We start from the raw sequence: 20282 nt of genomic DNA on the forward strand, positions 1-20282 counted from the left end.
GATGTGACTCAGACACCACAGATTTCTGTTCTGTGTTAGTGACGCATAATACCTTAGCACTTCCATAGTATTTCTTTCCTCTTTATCAATCACATAGCATTCCTCCCCCCACTTGATTGGTTGCATTGCACTATTGCCTTATACTGGCCTTGTAATTCACTAAAATCTCTTGCTAGCTTCTGTCTTGTTCTACCCTTTAATTTTTCAATTGTGCTTTCAAAGTGGGAGATTTTGCATTTTTCCTTTTACATTTCAGTTCTTTCATATCAAGCTCTGTTCTTGGTTTGTTAACATATTTAAATTTTTTTTCTTTTTTCTGTTTCATATTAGCTCTCTGTGCCCAACTTGATCTTCCATTGATTGGTTGCTTGTGTAATGATTTTGACTAGGAAATGGCGAAGAACAAAATGCATGATGTTACTGGGTCTTCATGGACTGAGCTCAGACCAAGTGTCTCATAACAAATCTTGGAACAGTTATTTTAATAGACAAATCTTCTTTCTCCCTGCATCCAGTTTTAAAGATTACATGGAGCTGTAAGTGAGCACCATCTCTGAAATCTGCTTATAGGAAAGAAGACAGGATATAACTTCAGAGGGATACAAAAGTAATAGCTTTTCATTCTTGATTATATAGGAAGGTCCAATCAGGCATTTTTACCTCTGTTTAGACTATAAAGCTCAGCTCAGTTTGTGGTATTGGCATGCAATGTATGCTTATGCAACAGGAAAGAGTGGGTTTAAGTGGTATGCAGTGTGCTTTCCAGTGAGTACATAATAATTTCATTTACTGTGTTTTATAAGAGGGCTGGAGGACTGAGAACCAGTGAAAAATCTCCAAGATTGCAGAAGAGTATTATTTACAATGAATAATGTAGCATATTATAGGGGGAGGAATGGTTACCTGATCAAGATAAGTCTTAAGATCTTACAGAGCTGTAAAATAAATAGAAAGAAGTCCTTGAGTAAAAGAAAAATAAAGCAGCACATTTAGGGAGAAATTATCAAAGCTATATTTATAAGGTAATGGGTGTAGCTCTCTATTAGAGTTAGGATTTCTTAGAATTAATGCTCATGTTTCGGGACAGGCTCTCCTCCTCTCTCCCATGAACTATTTGATATTAACTAGTCTCTTCGTTTGTACTCTGGCCATTCCAAATCATTCTTTTTTTTTTTTTTTTTTTTTTGCGGTACGCGGGCCTCTCACTGTTGTGGCCTCTCCCGTTGCAGAGCACAGGCTCCGGATGCGCAGGCTTAGCGGCCATGGCTCACAGGCCCAGCCACTCCGTGGCATGTGGGATCTTCCCGGACCGGGGCACGAACCCGTGTCCCCCGCATCGGCAGGCGGAGGCGGACTCTCAACCACTGCGCCACCAGGGAAGCCCCCAAATCATTCTAATCATCATTACTTAAAAATATTACCTCCACCGTTATCTTTCTCAGACATACTTTGTGACTGTCCCCTGTTCTCTCATTCCAAATTTGGAATTCAAATAGAATGAATTCCAAATTTCTGAGGATTGCGCATAGGACACTGATTTTATTCCCAATTTATATTTCTTCTCCCCTCCATGAAAACTGTGCTCTAACCACGCTGACCTGCTTTATAGTTTTGAATGTTCCATGCTCTTTCAAACTTCTGTGACTTTGCTCATGCTGTCACTTCTGCATGGAATCTCATTCTCTACTCTTATATTTGGTAAATTCAATGGTATTCCTTAAGGCCCAAGTCAAATGTCACCTTAATTTTATGTTCCTGACTTTCCCCTCCCCAAATCCGTAGTGTGTGCTTGATACATGTTTATGAAATGAGTACTTAGTAAATCTCCAAAAATATGAAGTAAGGAACTCAGTTTCATTGATGTTTATATAAAAATAAACCTTACATTATACAATAATTTATCTGAAAAGCTTTGAGTACATAAGATTTTAATAAATCAAAATGTATTCGAGAGAACCAACTGAGTAATCCTCTTTGAAAGTTAAAACAATATTGTTGTTATATACATTCTCTTTCACTAACACGTTTCGTCTGTTTATCTTGTGTACATAGCCTGAAGATTGCTTAATAGCAGGAAACCCAGTAACCAATCAGGTGTATATAACTTTAATCTTGTTTCTGTTTATTGAGTTGGGAATATGAGACTACCCATTTTCTATAGTGTATAATTATTACTGATATTATTTCTTTTTAACCAATTTTCATTAAAATGTTTGTTCATATAACCAGCCTATAAGAGTTCTTCATTGGGAATATTGTTTCTGTAATACAAGATCAAAAAGAGAAAAAATATTTTGTTAAAAGATAGGAAGAAATTAAAGAATGACGTTCTCGCAGAATTGTACAGAAAAGGGGGACTGATGAAATAATATTTTAATATTTTATTTTGAAAATATATAAAAGGCTGATAAATGACAAGAAAATGGTGTTTGAATTAAACACCATGAACTGATGCTATTTGTAGAGCACTATGACACATATTCTCTACATTTATGCCTTCCTTGTGGACCTCTAAGAAACTAGAAGAGGAAGTGGGAGGTGAAATGCATGGATGGGTAGTTCTTTTTTCAGTGAATTGAGGTAGGAAAACACCGCTGCAAGCATAGGCACTATTGACAGTCTTTTAAACAAAGTAAAGCTTTTACCTCTCCAAAGTGTGACAAAGATTGTGATTTTGTTGTGGCCTTGAACCTTAAACTAAATAATATAGGCTGATGATCAAAGGGGAAGATCAGTTTGAAAAAGTTAATTGGGATCCCATTTATAATGTCATATAATTAATTTAAACTACAAATGTAGCTCCTTTATATCTGTTGGCCAGTGTCAATGAATGGAAATGTATTTACATCTTGACATTGTAGAAATGTCTACTCTTTTTTTTTTTTTTTAATTTTTTATTGAAGTGTAGTTGATTTACAATGTTGTGTTAGTTTCTGGTGTACAGCAAAGTGGTTCAGTTATACATGTATATACATATTCTTTTCCATTATGGTTTATTATAGGATATTGAATATAGTTCCCTGTGCTATACAGTAGGACCTTGTTGTTTATCTATTTTATATATAGTAGTTTGTATCTGCTAATCACAACTCCTTCTGTATCCCTCCCCCACCCCCTTTCCCAGCTGGTAACTGAAAGTTTGTTTTCTATGTCTGTGAGTCTGTTTCTGCTTCGTAAATAAGTTCATTTGCATCCTACTCATGTATTTTAATCAGGGGTTTACGATCAATCATGATTTTTCTTTACAATATGAACAAAGTACAACAACTTATTTATATTGTCATATAGTTGACCTTCAAAACATGCCCCAAATCTTCATACTATCTGCTTAAATACCATAGAATGGGTGCAACCTACCATTATAAATAGAACTGAAAAATAGAAAACATTGAAAATATTGTGACTTTCCCCAGTTCTGGAAAATAGTATCTGGTGCTTTGAATTCCAGCATGTGCATGCACAAGGACGGAAGTAACAGAATGAAAGAAAATACAGTTACTAACTCAACCTATTATTTTTCAACCATATGGTTTTATGATAGTAATGCATAAGAGAATATACCACTTGTAATTACACCACAGACTGATTAGGATTCTGGATTTTTTCATATTCTTCAACATAGTGTTGATACTGATCAGTAAGGAGAGACTGATTTGCTTCATCCATGTTTCTTCTGGCACGAATCAGACAAGAAGCACCCACAAAAATGACTGCAACCAGTAATAAAGCAGCAATTACCGCTATGGTAACAATCTCAGAAATACTAAAATTCCGACCTATGTGAAAAAGAAAACGAGAGCAAAAAATAAATAATAAAACAGTCGCCACCCAAAATTGGATACCCTAACAGAGGCACTGTTCCAGGCACTTTACAGAGTCCTCGTATTTAATTTTTATTGGCTACATCGCCTGTTATAGCACCTGGCATCTTCAAAGCACTTTCCGATTTCTCATAGTGAGCCCTACTGGGATAGTTATTATATTCATTCTAAAGGAAATGATGGCTCAGAGTTTGAGTCACTTGCCCAAGGTCATTTGGTTAGTATGCAGTAGAGTTGGTCTTGGAGCCCAGGTCTTTCAGGATCCAGATCCTGTGCTCTTCCACTGTACCCCACTGCCTTTGTTAAGAAAGGTATTTAAAATTAAATCAGAAAGTTTTGAATTTCAAAACCTCAGAAAAAACAGCTCAGAATATCTCCATCTCTTTTTTTTTTTTTTTAGGCTAAATAAACGGAAGCAACATTATGTAGTAGAAAAATAAGGGCATATTACACAGGGCTAAGCTCAAGACTCATTCTCTATGCTCACTAGAAAGGTGATCCTTGACAATTACTCCCTCTAAGCCTCGTCTTCCTTATTTGTAAAATGAGGATTTTAATGCTTGCCTCAGAGGGTTGTAAGGATTAAATGAAATAGTGTGGTATGTAATCAGCTCAATACCAGGTCAGAGTGGGCTCTCAACAAATGTTAAATTCAGTCTCTTTATCCACAAATAAAAATTCAAATGAAAGCTTCTAAATCCAAGTGGAAAACTGTGGATTACTGTATCTCAGAAAAATGTGATTACTTTAAGGGTGACAAATTTGCTTTCGGAAATTTCCACAGTAAAAATACATTTTCAGTACTCACTTGACCATTGAACTTCATAAGTGTATCCCAGGTTGTCTGGAGCAGTAACAAACATTTCTATGTTGGTAATTGGAGGCCAAAATGGTACCATATTGTATTGTCTGTTATGTCCAATAGGGGCATTTTCCAATGGATATGTGGATATATCTAAAATATGTCAAAGACACCTTGTTAATAGACAAACTCAAGCTAATATTAATACGTTATTATTATGTTCTGAAGGTGACCCAAAATATTCAAGGGTAACATTAAAAATTCTTTCATATTTTACACTGAGTAAAGACATAAAAATGTTTCACTACAGCAGAACAGGGAATTGCACAAAACAGAGCTCAGATGCTTTGAGTACCGCACTAACATGTCATCCAATACAAAAAGAGAGTTTAAAAATAAGGAAATTTTAGTCTTTTCTTATCTGTGATGATCATTAGTTGTTTTACTTTTATATTACAGAAACTAATTTGAATAAAATTCATTAAACTTACTTTTCAAAGCTAAAGAAAAGGTTGGACCTGTAATTTGCTGTAGTATCATCTATGATTTAAATATGAGAGACACTGTAGCTAATGAGGTTTGTCCTTGACTATGACTATTTCTGTTTAGTATTTTTCATTTTTCTGTTTAATTAGAGAAATAAATATTAACTTATTCCCTGGGTTTTACTCTGTTAACAAAAAGCACTTAACACTTTGAATCAAGGTCCTAGAATCCTATTTGCTTCCTGCCGCCTTTCATCTTTCTACTTAAATAAAAATCATAGGCATTTATATTATTAGTAAGTTTCTGTTATCACAGATAAAAGGAGTGATATACTCTTTGTGACAAAAGATCATTCCTTTTTGTTGTTGTTGTTGTTTATATTTATATTGGTACAATTAAATGCCAAATGGAATGTCACAAAACCAGAGTTGGAAGTGGGTTTGGGTAGGACATTAGTGGAAATACATTTAAAAGAGCTGGAATATGTGAGAAGGCTAGTGAAATATTAGGTTTTCTGTTCGCAAGAAGTATATTACCTGGACAGTCACTGTGATCCTGTGAAGCACAGGAGAGTATTTTAGCATCTACTCTGAAGAAAAATTGATCATAGAAATGGCAGGTAGTGTTTATATTTTTGTAACTTTAAATTTAAAATCTAGTGATTTTAAATGTACTATGAATTAATGCTAATTAAATATTTATCCACTGAAATCTATTGAGCTCCTGCTAATGCCAGGCACTTATCTAGGCGCATGGGGTATAGCATTAAACAAAAGACAAGGTTCCTGGCCTCAAGGCACTACTCCTGTTAATTATTTGTTAAAGTTAGATGTTAAAGCTAATAACTTAGATCATTTTTAAACTTCCCACTTCATCTTTACTGAATTGGCCTCAACCTAGTCCAGTTACAGCTGCATAAAAAAGTTGTGTCCATTAAAATAAGTGGAGGAAAAGAAGAAGAATAAAAATAACAATAGCAATTGGATTGCAATGTTGCTTCCCTGTGTCAGACCCTTCAATGGCTCCCCTTCTGTCTTAGAGTTAAACCCAATGTCTTTAAGGATCTGCCCCCTGTTTTCTCTCTGACCTTGTCATCTCCCTCCGTTTTCTCCCCACTCCCCACTCCCCACTCTGCTCCAGCCACAGTGGCTCCTTTGTTCCTTTGTCTTGGGAGCATTTTTCTCCATATACTTACGCAGTGCTGCCTATCCCCTTTCCTGATTTTACTTGTCTACAAAGACTTTCCCCCATATAACATACTCTATATTTATTTACATATGCTTATTGTCAGTTTATACATTGCTGTCTAGTTTCCAGCAGTGTATGTTTAACAAAAGTTTGTTATGTTCATTTCTAAACCTACTAATTCTAGTTATTTGTTATTGAAATAAAAGTAATATAACAAAACACACGTAAATCGATAATTATGATTGTAAAAAGAGAAGAATGTTGTTTTTATAATAAATAAATGGAATGCTTTGGAAAGATTTATTAAGAATAAGTGGCTGCAACGTTGCTATAGAATTAGGAATGAGCAACTATGATTTTTAAGGGTTAGGGGAGCATTATGAAAATTTAGAGTAATACTGTACTCAGATTGCATCACAAGGGTTGTTAATTTCTTGTTTCACTTTAAAGAAACAGACACTGTAAATTATAGACAATTCATTATGGTTGTATGTATGTATACAAATACACATGAAAAATCAGATGGAACTCCAATCAGTGAATTCATAGAAGATTGATAAGTGAATAAATATTTGTATTTAAGCTATTTATTTCTTAAATTGTTTTCAGATGAAACAAACTATTTTGACCAACTCATCAATTAATGGTCCAAATCAGGTTAGATTAGCGGTTTCTATTGTATTCTCTCTCTCTCTCTCTCTCTCACACACACACACACACACACACATACACACACACACACATACACACACAGCACAGAAGTAAGAGATGGCTGAATGAATAAATGAATCAGTAGATAGTTAATCTCCAATATTATGTTTATGTGCATGACGAAGTAAAGGCACATAAGACAAAACTTAGAACACTTTTAAAATGTGAAAATTTATGATGTTTTAACCAGTAAAAGCACATTCATTGTTTGAATAGTAATACAACCCTCTCAGCTGAGTGAAGAGAAAGTAGCCTTTAAATAATATTTTAAAAATGCATTACAATGAACTTAAAAGAGATTTTCTACAATGTGATATAAAAACTAACATTAACTTTTCAAGTTGAATAAAATTTCCATTTGTGAGAGGCCGTAAAGTAATAAGAATCAGAACTGTGGATTATGAGTGTATTTTTTCTGTCTTTTGGGGTATCAAAGAAGAGCTCTTTAAGGTTTTTAGATTCATATTAAAAAACAATGAGGATGTTCATTGGAAGATATGAGAAAGAAAAATTGGGGAAACATGGTAGTCATCTTTACATGGTAAAAAGGAGAAGGGATGACCTTTTTAGTCCTATTGAATGTTAATAAGTATCATCTTACAATTACTATTCTGAGAGACTTCTCATCTGCCTTTTCCAAGTGGTTTAGAATAGTTGGAAATGGCTAGATATTAGAGCTATTTTATCCTATTGTTAAGTGTAGTTTAAATGTGCCAGATGCTTAGCCTAAAGTGGTAACTATGCCATCTGAACAATCTCCTTTGCTGAGCCTGCAACAAGCATATGAAAGAGTTTTACCAGCAGTATATCTCCTCAGCCATTCATCAAAGACTGCATCAGTGAAAGTATGTAGGAGGACAAAAATAGGATCATTGGGAGATAAATGAGTTTGCCCCCCGGTTCCATTCAGGAATAGATGAGCCAAATTGTGAAGGCTTCGCACAGTAGGGTCATACCTTCCTGTGGGATCACTGTAACCTAGATACAAAAACAAGGATGAGAATAGTAAAAACCATTACACATGTCTAACTTTTCAAGTCCAAAGCAGTGATTATATTGGGAAACAATTTTTCCTAAGCTTGTCAGGCCAATTTTTACCTTAGTGTAATAGCACTGCTTCTCTGTACCTATGGTTGGTGACATGTGTTTGCTGTACCGAGAGCTAGGTTAGTTTGAAGCTAGTGGCGTGGCATTCTAAATGTAGCCTCTAGGTTAAAAATAATGACCTGCAAAGACTACCAGTCAAAATATGTAGAACACTCTATTTTGACAAGGGTAACATTGGTCTACATGGAAATAAAGATAGTGGAAAGCTCTAGCTTCTACAAAAACTGCTGATACAATTGGGAGAACACCACTCTGATTGTCCTGGAGCTTAAATTGCCAGATGTTACTTTAGTCTCCTACCTTATTCCTTTTGAATGACTGTCAGCATGTTTATTTTTAGAAAATTATTTTTGTGGAGAAGTTACAGTTTCTCAGAGCTTTCTTACCATCTCTATGCTAGTTTTAAATATCTGAAAAGACTGCTGTCAAAACGTTTATAGAACTTTTGAGAATGATCTGTATTCTATATATATATATCTTCTCCAAATACATTTCCATGTTATATATATTTCACATGTGGATCATATATATATTCCCATTTTATATATAATCCACAGATTATATATCTATTATATATAATATATACATTTCCCATATTATATATAACATATATATTTCCCATATATACTCACATATATATATATTGTTCATGAATACATATTAGAGAGAAGACAAGGATAGATCACAAACAAAAATAGATGGTCTCTGATGTGGGATGGAGTTACAAGTGTGTGTAGTTAGCTTGAAGGACCAGAGCAGGGATAGCAGGGAAGGGCTGTATATTATAAAACAAAATTAGAATTTGAAATACATTAACTCAGTTGTATAATTATAGTTATTCATTTACTCATTTTTTATATGTTTATTCCATTATTTTTTGACTCATAAAACGTTTAAAGATTGTCTGTAATGTACACAGCAGGTGGTTAAGCACTAATCTTTTCATGCATTCTGTCAGGAAATCAGTACAATTTGTCTTTTGATTGAGCATCAGTAAGACACAATCTGCAAATTCTTTATGAAATCACTACTTATAGTCTTAGTTTATAAATACCAGCTTAGTCAAAATACGGTTATTATTTATTGAGTCATCTCCAAGTCAGTGTATCATTGTAGTTATGAAAATTAACATAAAGATAGGAAAGAATGGCAGATAATTTTGATGATAAAAGGGGAGATAATTGAAAATAATTATCGGATCTATACATCAGGTATCTCAGATTATGGGAAAGAGAGATCTATTCCCTTTTATTGGTTGGGGGGAGGGCGGTCTAACATGTGCAATGCTGTACTTAAGGTAAAATTTGACAATAACAAGTTTATAATAAAGTTAAATGTGATTCTACTCTTTTAAAACTTTAAATATGTATCATGAATAATTTAGAGGTATCAAAATTTATTTTATAAAGTAAATTATTTTATAAAATAATTATAAATGAAATATAATTTATTTTAGAGGACTTAGAAAATTTGGATTTGAATCTGTGCTCTGTTACTAACTAGCTGGATATCTTTGGAAATTAATTTCACTTCTTTGGACCTCAGTTTCTCAGCTTTAAAATACTTTGAATTAAGCAAGGAAAACCAAATTAAATATCTCTAGATGCAAGTTCTAATTTTTATAGATCTTAATAAAAGTTGCAGGATGATACCTAAATAAAACAGGTGTCCAAACCAGGCTTTAGTAGATGGCAACTTATGTTCAGGATTTTTTATTATATTTTTTAAGAAAAAAATTAATAATCTCTCCAAGTCTTGAATATTATTTGCCTATACTAGAATTTGATATAGTTATACACATATTGGCCAGCTACCTAACAGAAATTTGAGTTTAATACCTTTTAGGTATTTTAACAGAATCATTTCCAAGGGCTTCTCCTATGATAAAAAGTTTCAGGGTCTCACACTTTTCTTTCGATTTTTACTTGCCTTCCACTGTGTTTCGGAAACTGTTTGTAGAAGTGGAATAAAAAGGAGGTGTGTCAAATAAACCAACTTCCAAGCACTGAGTGACATCCTGTGGTTCAGGAAGACGTTGCACCATTGGTCTAGCCACATTTCCAGCTGGATTTCTCCTAATTGGCCTACCCTCAGTGCCTGGGGAAAAGATGGGAAACGGTGAACATGTATAGAACATTTAGAGATCTTAGCTTTGCTTTTCAAATTTGTATACATAGCACGAACACTGAAAAACAGGGTTTCCTTGGTAGAAGAGAAAATTTTTAAAGTGCATATTTAGTGGCATTAAAGTGAGGAAATAAGTTATCATGTCCAACTTCTGTGAATAGGGAAAATATGTGATACACAAAATCACCTGAGAAAAAAGATGATCACAATAACAGATAGAGGTCCTTGTATTTGTTAAATCAACATATGCTTTTTTCAAGAGAACACATTAAAATGAAAATTCCATGGAAAATTAAATCCTACCAACATAATCTCATAAATCAGAACTCTACACTGAAATGCATATTTCATACACATATGAAATTTTGTACTTGAATGCTCTTTCAAGCCTTCAGAGAAATAAAGTTAAAACAACCTTAAATCTCTTTGGGAAGCGGTCTGTATTGCAATCACCACATATTTTTCAGCAATTAACGTGGAAAATAATTGAAACATTTTAAGGTCAGTAAGATAAACAGGTAAACAAAGAGCTGCTGTACTAGGGATAATAGGTACCCCTAGAGATACAGAGATGCCTTTGGGGAGACAGGGAGGGAGAGAAGGAGAAATAGGGAAGGGAGGGAAGGCGGGGGTGGGAACGGGGGAGAGCGTAAGTGAGAGAATCAATTCTTCCCAATTGGATGGCTTCAGGAAGCCTTCATTAGGTAGAGAGATTTGCAAAGAGCCCTGAAGGACTGAGGAAAATTGCCAGAGGTGAAATAAGACAGATTTTTCAAGTCAAACATTTTAAGCAGAGGTAATAATAAAAGAGATAAGCTTTCTTCTATGCATCATATAAGCCCCATCGGAGCACAAACTCTTTTCTTGATCACCAGTGTGTCCTCCAGTCTTGATCCAGCACTGGCATATAATTAAAGCTAAATAGTTGTTTGGTGTATGTTGATTTATGAAAAGATGAGGTTGATTGTACAAGAGGGCCTGTTAGGTGAACAGCTTGCCTAGGGTATGTGGCAATGTAAGGGTGTAGTGGATGGCGGGAAGGATGGGAAGCTAGACAAGAACTGTTTTATTTATTAGGCCAGTGAAAGAAAAAAGGAAAATAACATTTTATTGAACACATATTAATGTGTCTGATATGGTATCACATACTTTAATAAGATATCTGATTTAATCCTCACGGTAATTCTTGCCTCTCTCTACTTTTCTTCTTGGATGAAATTATCCATTCCTGTGGTTTCACTGATCATCTTTTACAAGACACCCATACCTGTACAGCTTTAGATCAAACCTTCCTTAGACATTGCATGCTTATGTCCTCATATGCTTTCTGGACAGTATCTTTCCAGTATTCCATAAATGCACCAAATTCGGTATACTGCAAGAGTTAATTATTGACATCTAACATTCTTCCAGCCACTAAAATATCACCTTTAATTCATCACATGAAAAGCATGCTCTTTCTTCACTATACTTCTTAAATTTGCTTTCTACTTCAGACACTCTGAACTTTTCATTCATTCCTGCATGGAAGTCCCACAGGACTCCAATCCATAGGATGTTAATAGGTGCAATGGCAGAAGTTGTCCATGTGCAAACAAATTAAAAAAAAATCACAGTCAGAGAGAGATGAATGTTTTGGTATCTAAAGACATACTGATCCTCAATTTTATCTCATTCAGCATGCCAAACAAAGTTTTATTTTAATTTTTAAACTTCTACAGAATAAAATTTTATATACATTTACTTCTCTTATTCCTATATATGGCTAAATAATTTTCTCATGGTGAAAAATCTACTTAATTTCTTTGCTCTATTTAAAATATTCTCTATTTAAGTTACAAAGTAATTTAATATTTGGTGCCTAAAGGAATATGTGCAGAATAAATGTTATTAGTATAATAATAAAATAAAAAATAAATTCCAATAATTCTAGTTTTTATATGGAAGAACAAAAGTTCAAAATAGCCAGACATGCCTGAATAAGAAAAATAAGATGGGATAAAAAGACTCTGATAATTAAGACCTTCTGTTAGCAGCAAGAGAGACGGTAAAAATAGGATCTAAGGAAGAGAACAGAAAGCTTCACAGGAGCTGATCCACATAGGACAGAAACGTGACCTGTGGCAGAGATGGCATTCAGACCACTGGAGAAAGGATGCTAGGAAAACTGGTTAATCATTCTCTTTTTGTATTCACTTTGGGAGAGCTGGAAAGAGCTAGTTGGCAGACATCTTCTGTACAGTATCTTTCTTTTATTAAAGGCATCCTCCATGTCACCTTTTGGTTTTTTAACCTTCTGACCAGATTAACATAATAGTAAAAATAATATATTATAATAACATAAAATAGTAGTAATAATCATTATACAATAATAATAGTAATTATTATTATATGTATTTTTTTACTCCCAGGGCACTTCCAACTCTTTCTGCATATTTCACATTTCCTAGGGAAACATTTTCTGTGAAATTCCAACACAAGACACACGACTACTAAGCAGTGCTAAGCTTACTAAGAGGATTAATTAATACAAAATAGACATTTCCAAAATAAGAAAGTGAGCAATGCACTGACCAAGTTGTTCAAGGAAAGCAATGGAAAAATGTATAGGCACTTTCTTTTTCCCCTGGAGCACCCCAGATTGCCTTGACTGTCCTAGGTACTTAGTGAATATTTGTACATCAACTCTCCATAATAAACGTCGATTTTAGTCTGAAGTCCTTAGTAGAATGAAGAGCCTTCAGGCAGCACATTTAATCACTTTACCTAACAGGCAATTCTGAATCCTAGTTGTCATTTGGAACTTACTGTTACAAAGGGTTCCCAGGGTATCATAATCTTCCAAGGATTCGCAGACCACTCGCCATTGAGAAAAGACAGAGTTCGGGCTTATAAGAGTGGAATCAAAGTTGCTTCTTGATCCCATCAAGTCATCGGTGCAAATGTCACAGGTGTTCTTCCCGGTGGCAAAATTCCAGTAAGGAAGGGAGAAAGAAGTATCCTGCAACATTTCCTAGATCACAGAAACTCTGTTAGCATTCTCTGCTTTTGTTTAAAATTCTCCCTTTGCTTGGTTTACTCCCTGGCATTCTGTTTCTATTAGTTCTCTTCAGCCACTTAGGAACCAGTTAGTGTGTCAGTGGTGTCTGAAGGGCTAGAGGACTTAAATACCTTATTTAACAAAGCCTCAAATTTACTACAAGAAGTCACTTGGGCACTAGAGGGAATGAAACTCAACTTGTTATACAGAAGTTTCTGCAAATGCTTTGGGGAGGTGTCTTCCTTTTCTTTTTTAGGCAAGTAGTTACATTTCTGTTGGTTTTACTAAAAATTATCAATAATCACTTCTACACTTTGACATTTCCACTTCCTTCCATTTTCTTATCTCTAGTTCAAGCATGACTAACTCCTGGTCTGGCACCAGACTCAGCCTTGAGATATATTATGTGAAGCAGTGCCTTTTATTTTGTTTCTGTTTTTTAATTTAACCAGAACGACTTCAGGCATTTAGATTCTGGTTTGGCCACAGACTATGGAGGCTCTTTCACACTTGCCTTATCTGCCGGGGCACTGAAGGTGTTTTACTTAGAGACCCCTGCTTCAGAATCTAAACTATGAAGACTCAGGCTTCTGCTAGAAACTAATACAGACAGGAAATGCTAAACTGAAGCAGAATATTTCTCTGTGCACACTGTTATTTAGACCAGAGACCTAGTTTCCATTTAGAGCTGATCTCAACAATTTAAAAAATGCTGGACTCAAGATCACATGCTTATTTTACTGGGTTCCTTTAAATATGTATTTATTGTACTTGTTATTTCTCATTCCTTTAAGCCTTTAGTGAGCTCTATTTAGAGTGTGGGATATAAATGTAGGGATTACCATTGTTTTATCTCACAAGTATTTAGTACATATGTACTTTTTTACTTTTAAACCCTTTCTAGGAAGCATTTCCTTGTCCTCGGGGTATTTTAGAGGGTCAGAACTTTCCAAGGTATTCCCCAGTTATTGATCTCCAGAGCTTTAGAGTCCTTATTTAGAAGCCATTGTTCTGGTTCACAAAAATTAGTGACAGCTTCTAAGGGATCATTAAGAGTCAGTTTGTGGTTCAGCAACTGGCATCTGGGAGCTGGAGCAGATTCATGTGGCATTTCAACTGTGCGTTACATTTAGATTGTAATTTGTTGGATCCCTTGTGCTGTTGGTTTTTAAAAACGTAAGTCATAGAGGTTGAAGCTTACGCAGGCAAAATTGAAGCTTTTAGATACTTTCCACCTGCCCTTTCATTTTGGTGTACCTGTGGGAAAATGACTTGAAGGCAAGAAGAGCTCGAGTCGATTACAAATGACAGATTTATCTACTCATAATCTGAAAAATGCCTTGAAATCAGAGCTATAAACTATGAAGTTCAGAGTATCAGATGAATTCATTTAATCACTCAAATTGCATATGGATGGACTACTTACATGTGAATATTTTGTTCTGTATTTTAGTGCATTAAATCTCTCCCTTCTAACCATTTATTTTCTTGGATAATGCTGGGCACAAGCATACTGCGAATCAATATGGGAATCTGCCCTCGGATATTTTTAGATTAATTTTTAGATTTTAATTTTTGGGGAGGGATTCATTGCTGTTATTTCATCTAGAAAACAGGTTCAGTTTGTGGATTTCCTAATTGAGATCTAAGAATTTTAAAGGGGTTAGGGGTTAGGTTGGGGTTAGCAGATATAAGCTGTTATATACAGAATTGATAAACAACAGGGTCCTACTGTATAGCACAGAGAACTATATTCCATATCCTATGAATACCATCATGGAACAGAATATAAAAAAAGAATGTACAGATATGTATAACTGAATCACTTTGCTGTACAGCAGAAATTAACACAACATTGTAAATCAACTGTACGTCAATAACAAAATTTTTTTTTAAAAACCTCATTTAAAAATAATACTTTTCTTAAAATATAGAGCAATTAGTAAAATAAACAATATGAAAGTATTTATGTTAACAGATACTTTAATGTGGCTTTAGCTTATCTGATTAAAAATAAGCAGGAAATAACTTTGTTTTGAGCTTCACTGTATGCCAAAAAAGTCAATGCCTTTTAAATTAAAATGATGTCTGACCTATGGGATGTTGTTAGTAGGTGTCTTCTATAAGCCTCAAAGTGGTAGGGGGCATGGAAAAAATGGAGTTCAGTTAAAATATGACAATATAAATGAAAAGTAATTTTTTTCATAATTTAAACCCTGTATCATATCAGAACGAATCATCAACTTATAAAGTGAGCCATACATTTGGGACTTGGAAGACTGAGAAGTTATACACACCTGCCTCATCCAAACCAGAAGGAGGTATTGGTTTACATTTGAAAAGGGAGACATATCAAGTGAGAGTCCTTCATTGCAAACTATATGAGGGTTATTTTTTCAATGACAGAGCTGTAGAATATGTCCAGTGCTTTAATTCACACCTACACATATCTCAATTGGCTTCCTCATCACTGATATGACTTTCTTTTCACTTCACAAAGGGTAAAGATTAATTAATAAGGAAGTAATTAGCATAGGGAGAAACTTAACAGAATGCCAAAGGCAGAGTAATAATGTGCAATCGCTTTGTCATCGCCTGTTTTGATCATTCAGAACACAGTGGATCAACAACTTAAAAACAAGTCACCTCCTCTGTAAAGGATATGAACATGGCCATGCCTCGTGCATACCTGCATGTCTCTCTCCAGCTGCAGCAGGTGGTACCTATGCCATGTGAGAAACGCTGGTCCCTCATGAGAGAAATCCACTTCACCAAAGCTTTCCTGTCCTGCCCCCAGAAAAGTCTTTTTGACTGAGTAGTAGTGCGTCCAAACAAAGTAGTTATAAATGGAAATGTTCTCAAATTGTGGGGTGTTGCCATCTGGCCCCAATATTTCTTCTGATCTCCTGGTGGCAATGACAAACTGAGGGTGAATTGTACGCTTTGCCATATCCAGGGCCCGGACAAAGCGGTTCTTTTCTTCTGTGCTTAAGTCCAGTAGGTTTCTCCTGACTTTAAGGGTACAAAATTCAAATGTGAAAACATCTGCAGTGTGGGCATGGGTAGACAATGTACACAATCATCTTGTGACACCACGTCCCATTTACCCATGAATGATAATTTACATGTGTGCTCACATCATTTTATACTTTTAAAAATACCCCTTGCTAAAATCCCTTCTTCAGGCCTGCTTTTTGTCTCTCTCTTCCCCTCCCTCTCTTTCTCTCTCCAACTTACTCTAGGATTCCTATGAGCTTTCCTTAATCTTACCATGGACTTTATGATTCTCTGATCCTGTTATATTGATTTCTGCTCACTATTGGCATATTTCTTGGAATTTTCTACCTTTTTAATATCATAAATTTTGCAAAAACACGGTATGCGGTATAGTATAGTGGTTAAGACCAGAGCCTCATTCTATGACTGCACACATTTCTTTAAGCATCAGTTTTTCATCTGTAAAGTGTGTGTAAAAATATCCGCTTTATAAAGCTGTAAAGACTAAGAGGACACACATAAAAAGCACTTAGACCAGAGCCTGGCTCAGAATAAAGACTCACCCACAGACATAGAGAACAAACTTATGGCTACCAAAGGGAAAGGGGGGGAGGGATAAATTAGGAGTTTGGGATTAACATGTACATACAACTGTATATAAAATAAATAACAAACAAAGATGTACTCTGTAGCACAGGGAACTATACTCAATATTTTGTGATAACCCATAAGGGAAAAAAATCTGAAAAAATAGGTATATATGTATAACTGAATCACTTTGCTGTAGCCACAACATTGTAAATCAGCTATACTTCAATTAAAAAAAAAAGGGGGCTTCCCTGGTGGCGCAGTGTTTGAGAGTCCGCCTGCCGATGCAGGGGACACGGGTTCGTGCCCCGGTCCAGGAAGATCCCACATGCCGCGGAGCGGCTGGGCCCGTGAGCCATGGCCGCTGAGCCTGCGCGTCCGGAGCCTGTGCTCCGCAACGGGAGAGACCACAACAGTGAGAGGCCTGCATACCGCAAAAAAAAAAAAAAAAAAAAAGGCTCAGTAAACGTCCCCTGAAACTCTTGGTCCCGTGTTTGGCACAAGGAAAACAATGCAGTATTGCCAACTGTTACTATTTAAAGCTTTCTCATTTATTGTCATTTAGGCTGCAGGCCAGGCTCATCTTGTAAAATGGCTGAACTTGATCATCAGAGCAGGAACCATCCTTGTGGTCAGCAAGGGTAGTGGAAGAAGCTCATCGATTAGAGCTGGACACATCTCAGTGTGAATTCCAGGTTTACCACATACCAGCTACATGGACTTGACCTTTCGGAACCTCACAATTAACATAACTATCTTGCAAAGTTACTGAAAGGTCCAGTCATAAACACCTAGCACAGTTCCTAGTATAAAGGAGTTGCTCAACAAATCTTTTGAAAGGAAATGTTATTAGAAGACTTGAGGTTCACCTTCAACTCCTTAAATCAAATACATTTCTCAGCCTCTCTAAGCCTCAGTTTCCTCAGCTGTGAAAAAGTAAGTCTTGAGCTTTATGATTTCTAGGAGTTCTGAAAGTTCAACTGGTTCAGGATTCTGTAAGTGTGTTGAGTTCCACGCAGAGCTGTGCATCCATTCACACCCCACTTACCTATGAGAACCCTCTGGTCACAGGCAGCTCCTCTCCATCCAGGACGGCAGGTTCCACAGTTGTATCCTGAGAAATTGCCAATGCAGTGGCATGTCCTGTTGAAGAAGCGCGTGGGCCAGCCCTCTCGGTCATCTCTGCCATCGTGTGGGTACTGGGGGCCGTGGGGTCGGGAGTCAGCTGTCACCACTTCACACCTGCCCCTTCCCGATGAGGAACCACAGCGGTCAGTCCCAGGCCCAGACAGTGGGAACAGGTCTGGGCAACACACGCCGTTTCTCAAAGCCTCGATGGTGACACACTGTCTTGGGAATTGAGCCCAGACCTGCTGGAAAAAAAGCAGGGCCAAGAAGGTATAGCCCAGAGAGAGGAGTTTGGGAGCTTTCATTCTGCTTGAAGCAAGAATGCAGTACAGCCTGTGGTTTTCAGCCCTTTGTGTAGAGCCCGAGGCACATAGATGAAAATCAAGCTGAAAAGGAAGCAAGATGAAATTATGCAAGTTGTTTTGTACTATTATAAATGGCATGAGACCCTTCCCAACCCACCTTCAAAATGCTTTTCATATCTGTAAAATGACATTTCAAAAACTAATCAAAATAGTAATTTACCTTTAAAAATTTGACATGTATAATACCTACATAATTAAATCCCCTGTCCTCGTCATTTAATTTTCTTCATTTTAAATTTCTATTTATATAAAAAAATACTTATCCTGGATGTCATTTATCAAAAGCACTCATTATCGGGTCACTGTCGTTAATTACATTTATCCATGGAGTTGAAAGAAGAAATTGGGGGCAGATTTCTAGCAAGTTAATATCCAGGATTTAAAGTCCCCTTTATCCTAATGGAGTTTTGGCGGGAATCCACCCACTCCCCATAGAGTTTCTCTCCAGTACCTTGAACTCCTGAGGGGATCCTCTGCTGAGCCTTTCTTAGAACTGAGTGTTTTATATTTGCTTGTGCCCTGATGTCAGAGCTGTTAATTGCTTGTGGGTTTCTGCCTGGTAACTCATCCCAAATCTGTTCGCCCAAACTGGGAGGGGCTGGTCCTCTTTTCCACCCTTTACTAATCTCTTTTCACTTCAGTGAATTTTTCTGCCCTTTAAGTATTTGGTTAGCACATGATTGCCTTCCCACTGATTTCCTTGTGATGTTTAAAGTTTTAAGAAAAGGTCAGAGCCACGAATTTGGAATACAACAAGTCAGAGAAACTGGAGAGCTTTTGTTTTCATTGCAGAGAATTTTATTTTTTCCTTTGAAAATATATCTTTAGAGGATAAATGAGATTACTTACCTTTTCTTAGTGATAAAGGGCTAGGCTAGTGCCTGCACCTGATGGTAGCTTTTGATTGTGTTCCGTCTTGAAAACAGATGCTGCCATTCTTAAAATTTCCAGAGAGAATAATTGTAGTAGAAAAGGCATCAGATATAATTACACCAACTCATATGACATTGGCTATCAAGGTGCCTGCTGGTATTGACAGTTGGGTACTCCAACTCCCTTACCTCCATTGGGGTGGTGTTCATCTCTGTGGCAAAGGATCTCAGGGCCACTGCTATGTCTACTGTTTAGAAAATGACCACTAAATAGTTTATTCTTTCCTACCTTCTCTGCAAGCAGTCTTAAGTTAATGGCACTAAGGGTAATAGATTCCTGTATTTCAAAAGGAGTTTTCCTCTGGAGTTGAGACCCATACATATGAAATCAATTTTCCAAGTTAATCTTTAGTTTGGAGTACATAATTGCTGTGCAAAAGTGATCAGAATTTGCGATCAGGGTTAGCTGTCCTATTTGACTCTCAGCCATAAAATTGTCCAGAAACCTATATAAAGGCCTTGGGTATATGGTTACCAACAAAAAGCCAACTATGTCTATGTCTACAAATTAAGATAAAAAGAATAAGAAGAATTTCCTATACACGGCCCCTTGTCCAGGCCATCAACATGATTTATTACAACCATATCAAGCCATGGTTATTAAGATTTGTGTCTATAAATCTAGTGTTATTCTTTTTAAATTTAGTTTTATATTTTGGTCTGTTGTGTATAAAACAATCTACTAACGTGAATACATGTTAGGATATTTCCTAAAATGTTTTAAGAAACATAGCAATCCTGGTTATGATCTGTCGCATGCATAGAGGCCAAAAGTCCCTTTTTCTTTTTTGCCTTGGATCTCGGGTACTAGAATCACAAAAATGCTATCTCTCATCATTACTATTTAAGTAGGCTTCAGTGACCAAACTTTTTCCCCCACTAATACTATGTATTCAAGTTGTTGCATGTAACAGTATTCTATTTTATTTTTTTAATGTCAGTTTGATACATCATTGTAAGAATATACTCTATCCATTCTCCTGTTAGTGA

The 20282-nt window shown here is 36.0% G+C and overlaps 1 protein-coding gene and 1 long non-coding RNA gene across 3 annotated transcripts in view; one reads left to right on the plus strand and one right to left on the minus strand.

Annotated features, from left to right (window-relative positions):
- LOC117203768 (uncharacterized) overlaps positions 1-20282 on the plus strand; it is a 399299-nt gene that overhangs the window by 301064 nt on the left and 77953 nt on the right. The window lies entirely within an intron of this gene.
- On the minus strand, positions 1849-18938 carry TYRP1 (tyrosinase related protein 1). 2 transcript variants are annotated; one of them, XM_004276133.4, is made up of 8 exons: positions 18812-18938; positions 17916-18381; positions 15972-16294; positions 13051-13255; positions 10045-10212; positions 7807-7986; positions 4630-4776; positions 1849-3776 (listed from the first exon to the last, which is right to left on the minus strand). In XM_004276133.4, the coding sequence occupies exons 2-8, from the start codon at positions 18298-18300 to the stop codon at positions 3571-3573; spliced, it is 1614 nt and encodes a 537-aa protein (XP_004276181.1). In that variant the 5' UTR covers positions 18301-18381; positions 18812-18938; the 3' UTR covers positions 1849-3570. The 2 variants fall into 2 exon arrangements, with proteins under 2 accessions (XP_004276181.1, XP_033295679.1); XM_033439788.2 differs by lacking the exon at positions 18812-18938 and adding an exon at positions 18521-18744.

This window comes from Orcinus orca, chromosome 6 (assembly GCF_937001465.1).
Source record: "Orcinus orca chromosome 6, mOrcOrc1.1, whole genome shotgun sequence".
NCBI lineage: Eukaryota > Metazoa > Chordata > Mammalia > Artiodactyla > Delphinidae > Orcinus > Orcinus orca.